General features: G+C 45.3%; 1 protein-coding gene across 1 annotated transcript in view; it reads left to right on the plus strand.

The window, feature by feature from the left end:
• Positions 1-1,780: 1,780 nt before the first annotated feature.
• Positions 1,781-7,843, plus strand: part of Srpx2 (sushi repeat containing protein X-linked 2) — a 24,792-nt gene continuing 18,729 nt past the window's right edge. Inside the window, exons 1-3 of the mRNA XM_013350561.2 lie at positions 1,781-2,041; positions 2,201-2,252; positions 3,639-3,846. Coding sequence (XP_013206015.1) covers positions 3,765-3,846 — 82 coding nt within the window. The 5' untranslated portion in view covers positions 1,781-2,041; positions 2,201-2,252; positions 3,639-3,764. The remainder of the gene's footprint in view (positions 2,042-2,200; positions 2,253-3,638; positions 3,847-7,843) is intronic.

Raw genomic sequence — 7,843 nt, forward strand, 5'->3', positions numbered from 1 at the left:
CTGGATGGAGGTGGGCGGTCCTTGGACTTCCCACAGGTCAGGGAACCCTGATTGCTCTTCGAGCTGATGAGGGAGGGGGACTTGATCGGGGGGGGATGGAAATGGGAGGCGGTGGCGGGGAGGAGGCACAAATCCTTAATAAATAAATAAAATTAAAAAAAAAGAAAGGGATGCGCTTTGATCATATAACCCTCTCTTAGCACCTCACCAGGCATCAAATGACACCAAATTCCTTTTTGTTCCCAACAAGTCCCTACTCTACTTTCATGTCTTTTTTGTGCGTTGAATTAGGGTTGCCGAAATGAGCAAGAGTGGAGATACTGATGAATGAGGCGACTCACGAGTTGCTGCACCGTGGGAGAATATGACTTTCCTCCCCAGGAGCCATTAACGCTCTTTGGGGCTGGGGGTATCTGACAATTCCCTTCCTTCCCTTGATGGGATGTAGGTCTTGTGCTTGCAGCCACTGCTGCTGTGAATTCATGAGTACAATAGCAATGTCACATCCAAAAGACAGCGTCTCACAGAAACTGCTGGTTTCTTTCTGATATCCTAGGATATCCTGGGACCTTTTCTGCAGTTTAGGCTAATCTGGAATTTACAGTTCCTCTGCTTCAGTGTCCCAAGCGCTGGAATTTTAGGTCTATACCACCAGATCCATCTAAACAGAATTTTCAAGAGATAGAAATGTTAACTGTGATTAGATAAAGGGTGTAAGGTGGTCTACACTATGTAAAAATAATGTCATTACCCGACAATGAGATGAAGAAAGCTTGCTTAGTGAAGAAAAAAAATAGCCTTCCATCTGAGACCACTGGAAAAACAGTTTAGCAATGAGTATCACCATGCCATGCATAGATTATTTAGGTTGACTTAAAGAGCCTTCCAGAAAAGCCTCACTAAGAATACTTTCCTTCCATTCATAGTATGGCAAATTAATCTTGGTTCTTCAGGCAAGTGTTGGTAAGGGAAGGGTATACTTCAGTTGTAGAATGCTCACGTGGCATGTGAAAAGCCCCAGGTTTGCTGGTCAGTTGTGGTGCACACAGTTAATCCCAGCACTTGGGAGGCAGAGTCAGGTGGATCTGTGAGTTCAAGGCCAGCCTGATCTACAAAGCAAGTTCTAGGACAGCTAGGACTGTTACACAAAGAAACCCTATCTCAAAAAATAAGAAAAGTCCTAGGTTTGATTCCCTAAAACCACACACACACACACACACACACACACACACACACACACAAAATGCATGATATTTTTTGTAAACATAATCTTATCATAAACTTATGGCCAGAGAAGGTTTTTTTATTTAAAGAGAAAGAAAAAGAACATAAAATTGGATGGGTAGTCAGGTGGGGAGGATCTGCGAGGAACTGGGGGAGGGGAAAACATGATCATGATGCATTGTTTGAAAAAAAATTCCAAAAGAACAACAACAAAAAGAAGTCAAGTCATTGATGGAAAAGTTTCAAAGTGGTCTAGCCCTGTATATCATGCCTGTGAAAACGTAACTGGGAATTTGGGAGAACTAAAGAACTTCAGGGATAATTTCCTAGGGAAAGCTAAAGTCAGCTACATCCCCCGCTCTCTGAAGCTGGTGAGATTCCTTTTCATTCAACCCTGACGTCATGCTGAGTCATAAAATGTAGTGTTCCTCCTGGACACATCTCTGGAAGTCCTTTGTTAGTCATCACTACACTCAGAGCTTGGGGCCAGTGTCCCTCACACTTGCCCTGTTCTGCGGCAGACAGCCCCAGCTCCTCTAATCCTCCTGTTTCTCCTCCCCCGCCTAAAACTCTCTTCTTGAGGAGTAACAGCTATAGCTTTGGGGATAATATAGCTTTAAGACAACTTTTGGCAGATGCAAACGTCCCAACATCTGGGCAGTGTTACCAGAATCCCAGAGGCCCTGACAGACCAGGAGCCACTGGTTCTAGGAATGTTAAAATAGAAGGTTTTTCCCCCCACGACTGATGAGAGGAGCAGAGAGCAAGGAGAAAGAGGAGAGAGAACGAGACCGCAAAAAAATAAAATAAAAAACAGGTAAGTACTGTACTTAATCCCTCACAGCATAGTGCCCCATTTCACAGCAGTGGAGAGGTCAGCAGACCTGGGACTCAGATGCTGGGCCTCGCTGTGGAGGGGGAGAACAGTTTTTAATGAAATTGGATCATACGCTGTTTTCATTTGTGCTGGCTGCAGATGCATGTTCCTGCTCTCTTCTCGGCTTCCAGCAGAAGGATGGCTCCCTCCGGTGAGTCCAATTTTTCAGTCTGAGACTGGGGAGAAGGTGGACAGGAGAGAGGTCATGGGCTCTAAGAGTCGGGGGGCTGACACAGGAAAACCTTTATTCCACTGCAAAGGAACTGTCTGGGGGCTGGTTATGAGAGACGGGTCAGTGATTAGCTCATTTCCCCGGCTCTTTTTTTTCACTCTTTTTTAGTTCCCTCTTGGTGATTGAATCCATCTATTCCCTTTATCTCCTTTAGACTTTCTGTTCTTGACAGCATCCTTAGCACAGCTTTCTACTTTCTTTACCCCTACCTTATTCTCACTTTTCATAGCCACTGCAGATATGATGTCAAGGAATGACGACCTGGTAAATGAAGTTTTGGCTTTATCAGATGGCCCTTTAAGGACCCTGCCCAGAATCTGCCGTTGTTTTTTGCTCCTCCATTTCTGAGAATTGTTTCTCCTCTGAGCATGGCACTGCATGAAAAGCACGTGGGTGAACTGATGCTCTTGAAAGGCCCAGTGACTGGTTTCTGTATCAATGGGCAGCAAGTTCTAATACTGCTACTTGGGGAGTGTTTGTCCAGTAGCACCACAGATTCTCTTATCTCCTCTCATTAATGTGAAGATTTCCCCAGAAAGGAAAAAGAGACAGCAATAGGAGCTTGGGCATACTGTCCTTGTGGGCCTCATTAGGTCCTCTTCAACCTCTCTGCCTTTCTGCTAGTTCAGCAGGGCAAAACTGGAGGGGGAGGCTAGACTTAAAAGCCAGAAGTGACTGTCCAACCACTAAGCCTCAAAACCCAAAGCTAAGAAGAGTGCACAATTATAGCTACTGCCTGGAGGCTAGAGAAAAGAAACGCCCTGCCTGGTCCAATATGAAGTTAGCAATAATAACGTGGCAAGAATATATCTCATGAGCTAGTTACTATTGCTCCTGGTTTATGTGTGAAGAGACAGAGGCTTAGAGAGGTTACCTCATTTGCTAGTTGGTGACAGAACTGGATTCATATCCAGATCTGCCTCGTTCTAGAGCTCAAGGTCTTGGACTCTATACATTGATGCCTCCCCAGCTTCGTGGTTAAGAAACACTGAGTGGACAAAATCCATAACTGGCAGCCTTTGGATTTCCGGACTACCCCCTCCCCCAATTCTATGTAACTTTATGTTAGCATGCCCCTGTTCTCAGAACTCCAGTGTTCCTCCCTGTGACTTGGATCATGCAATTGTCACACTCAATGGCACCAGAGTAAGTTGAGGATTAGTTGCTTAATGCCTTCCTCTTCCTGCCTGGAGAAAAAGGGGACCATAAATTCAAATAAGTCTTATTATCCTATGAAGCAGGAAAGGTTTATGAGGCAGATTATATAACCGGAATTGATTAATGTTAAAATTTTCTTCCCCACAGATCCCATCTATCTGCTTCTTCTCACTTTTGCAAGTTCATAGCTGACTCGGTTCTGAAAGTCATTTTCCCTTACCCCGATTCTTCGAGCCACCTAGCCCTCCCTCTTCTGAAGCTTCCCTGTTAAGGATGGCTGGTCAACTGACTCAAGGAGGTGCTCTCTCCCTGCTGCTCTTCCTAACGCCAGCAGTGACCCCAACATGGTACGCAGGTGAGTCCTGGGAGCTGTTGTCCGATCCTTCTAGGGAGGTCAAGAACTGTTATTCCAAGACATAGAAGAAGGAAGAACGAGACTACTAGATGCAGAGAAAAGCTGTTGGGTGGCAATAAAGACGACCAAAGATTAAAAAGGGCTACCAACCATGGCCCATGAGGCACCCCAGCAAGAGGTACCCCACCCATTAGGGCTACACTAACTAAAGTGGAAGAGTGGGATAGGGTGACCTTTGAGGTGATGCTTCCTATTTTCTTCTTTTCAGTTGTCATTTTCACTTAACTTCGTGACAACAGTGGGGTTTTTAGGTTTGGCTGTGTGTTTGTTTGTTTTGTTATATGTCTTGCTTTCTATGCACTGGGTTGAACGTAGAGTCTCACAAATGCTAGGCATGTTCTCTACCACTGAACTCCATCCACAGCCCACTGATAACCTCTAAGATGCTTTTAATAAGCCAAATATTTATTAATATTAATTCTTCCCTGAGTCAAATATCCTTGTCAAGACTATAAAACAGGACTCAGATCATCTTTCAGAAAGAAAAAGGGGGAGACAGGCAGTCTACTAAGAGGGGAGAACCCACAAGACAACCCCCATTTTTTTCTTTCTTCCTCCCAGAGTTTACCTATAAGATTTGTATAGCCTTTTTTGGCTAACACAGTCAATGACAGTACAGACCACATTCTCTTAATTAGGAAAACCCCAGGCTCTTTGGGGTTTTTCCTTATTTCAGAAAGGAAACAGCTTTCTGGAGTCCTCAACTATTTCACTCTGCACCCTTGGGAGACATAGCGAGCCAACAAGAATGCTCTGAGGAGTGGGGAGGGGGAGCATGCAAGGGGGACAGGGAAAGGATACTGAACCACCATACAGAGGTTTTTGATTGGGTTCCATTGCCATTTCAAGTGCTAAGAATATTCTGTGGCCTGCAATGTCTGCCCTCCCAGGGGCTGGAGTGAGCTAGGGGAATGAGACAGTCCCAGCCAGTGGGGTTAGGAAAATATCCAGAGATGAGTAAATAACAAACTGCAACCATCATAGCCACCGCCATCGCAGCTAAAATTTTCCACATACCCCTAGCTCCTGGTAGAGGCCTTTGGCAGCAGCTCTATTTGTCTGGAACAGCTGCATCCAGCTTTCAAACAAGTATGCAAGCTTCTTCCCCGCTTTGGCTTAACATGGCTTCATAGGGGGTAAAGTACAAGGGCGGACATTCAGCTGAAGAAATTCAAATCAAGCCCTTGGCAGAGCACACACTGTTTGGGGTTAAGAGAGTCCCAAGTCTTCGGGAGATAAACATGCAGCTGTTCTCCCCAAATGGCCACTGACTTCAAGTTTAGAATACCAAAATCTATCCAAAAGACCACCGCACTAAGGGAGTGGAGATCCGATGGTTGAAACTCCAATTCTGAACCCCTGTATGAAACTCATTAAAGCCCGAGATGCTAGAGGTTTTCAGACAAGATATTTAAAAACACTCAACTTCATTTGAGGTTCTCAGGGGGCTGTTTGTGAATCAAACACTCCCCATTTCTCCATGAATCACCACAGTCAACACTGCTTGGAAGGAACCCAGGCTGCTAAGTCTCCGGCAGCCCTGCAAGCCTTCTTAGAAAGGGCTGCATGATGGTAGATACTTGGAGATTTAAAGATTCTTCCCTTCAGTGCTGGCTTAACCACTGGGTTTGTGTCCATTTGCCTATTCATTCATTCATTCATTCATTCATTCATTGATTCAGCAAATACATGATGAACTTTGCCTTTAACACACAAGGACAGTTTTGTTCTCTTGCTTGGCTTTGTTCTCGAATGGGAATGGCACAAAGAAAGCCACCAAGTGTAGACTCAGGGCAAGTTAGAAAATGCAACCAGGAATAATCAACAGAGAGCTGGAAATGTTAGAGACTATACATGAAGCTGAGTGTGTTAAAGATGTGTACTGCAGTCTCTCTCTCTCTCTCTCTCTCTCTCTCTCTCTATATATATATATATATATATATATATATATATATATCCAGAGATGAGTAAATAACAAACTGCAACCATCATAGCCACCTGATATATATATCAAGGAGTCCTGCTGTATTTGTCATCAGAGGCCAGGCATTAATGTGGCTCTTAACATCTTCAATTATGAAATACCTTTCCAACCATACAATCATGAAGGGCTGGATGTAGAGCATCCCACTTGACTGTGGAATTTGAAGAAACCCAGTAACCAACCACACAGTAAGCAACCACTGACCAATGCAAAGGAACCAAGAGATGTTCAAGCAAATGGAATGATGCAGGGGCAGTGTCCTTCTGTCTAGCTTCATTCTTATAGCCACTTCAGTATCCTAACATGTGCATAAAATATTCACAAGTAGGCAACTAGGAGACAGGGGAAAGTTGAAGCGGCTAGCTAGCCCAAGCTCATTCCTGGTACAAAGGAAACCTAGCACTGGCTTAGCTACCTCCGCACACTGGTGGAAACTATAATTATGTGATTGAGTCCTCCCCTCAGCTCTCCCACATCCCCTGTAATTCTGGAATAGTATAAAATGCATGATAGTCTATGGTTTCCCCTACCCCACCCCATTGCCACAGTAAAAAATACTAGATTGCAAGACAGACTTTGGTTCTCTATCCCTTCTGGACATAGTCATAACACCTTCTCTACCACCATTTAAAGTTTAGTATCTGAGTGTAGTCCATGGGGTTCAAACAGGCTTGGGCTGTGAGGTCTACTCTGCAATGTACTATCTCGTAGGCCGTGGGCCACTCCCTTTATTCCCGAGTCAGCCTGTGTCTACACATAGGAGAGCGTTAATGATGTGTACCCAGTTGAGACGTTATGGCAACATAATGAGTTAGCATATGCTCTACAGAGTAAGGGCTAAATTGTCATTGTCATTACTTTATCCAGACATAGGCCTATGACACCCTGCTTCAGCTTCTGGCGAACAGCTGCTCCCTGAGGAGCGTTTCCTCACAGGCTAGCTCTGCAGTGAGAATGGGGAGACCGAATGCTTTAGGGAGCCAAGCACAGCTGGCCTCCTGCTTCCAGGAGCTGTGAGGGATTGAGGCTAACACTAAACGGAAACAGCTGACAAGGAGTCCATGCTGCACAAACAAACCTCCCATGTGGGAAAGGAAAGAAGAGGGACCTGCGGAGAAACAAAGGAAAGTCAGTGGGGAAATGTGAAAAGCATCAAACTGAAGAGAAAAAGTGAACCCTTTCCTTTGGAATGAGGGTAAACCAATGAGGATATGATTTCATAAGACAAACTTGCAATTTGATTCATCCCCATGTTTACCAAGTTGGACTGACATCCACACCCACCCCCAACACACACACACACACACACAAACACACACACACACAAACACACACTCACACAAACACACACGCATTCCTAGCCTGGGCCCTGGGGAGTCAAGGAGCTTCATCATCTTCCCTCTGCTCCACCCTTTAGTGCAGGAGGTCCTGTGCTCTTCCCAAGAAAAGCCCACAAGCTTATGTTTGGTGTGTTTACACAGGCCAAAGGGCTCCGGCTCTAAAGCCCTGCCCACTCTTGGAAAGTACACCCTCTCCTGGAAATAGAGAATTGTCTTCAGACTCCAACAGGGCTGCCTGCCCTTTTCCTGAACATGCATTAGAGCTCAGGGACCTTAGAGAAGGCCTTCCGGAAACTTTGCTATGGAAAGAACTAAATTGTTTTCCAATTAGTTCACATTCGTGACTGATTTCCTGCGTCTGGGGGAACATACTGTTTAGTCTCCGCGACAGCCGCAGACCTGCCACCACCAGGAACTGTGCCACTCAACTGCACGGAAGTAGTTCAGCAGCTCACTCACTGCTAAACCTGCTCCTACCGGAAGGAGAGGAAATTACCTCAAGGACTCTGCCTTTGGAGGGGGAGCTTACTGTGAGGACCGTGCCATAGAGCCATGGCAGTACATGTGTGAGGCCCTAAGTTCAATCTGGAACAGAGAGAGAGAGAGAGAGAGA

The sequence above is a fragment of the Microtus ochrogaster genome, chromosome X, assembly GCF_000317375.1.
Source record: "Microtus ochrogaster isolate Prairie Vole_2 chromosome X, MicOch1.0, whole genome shotgun sequence".
Lineage (NCBI taxonomy): Eukaryota > Metazoa > Chordata > Mammalia > Rodentia > Cricetidae > Microtus > Microtus ochrogaster.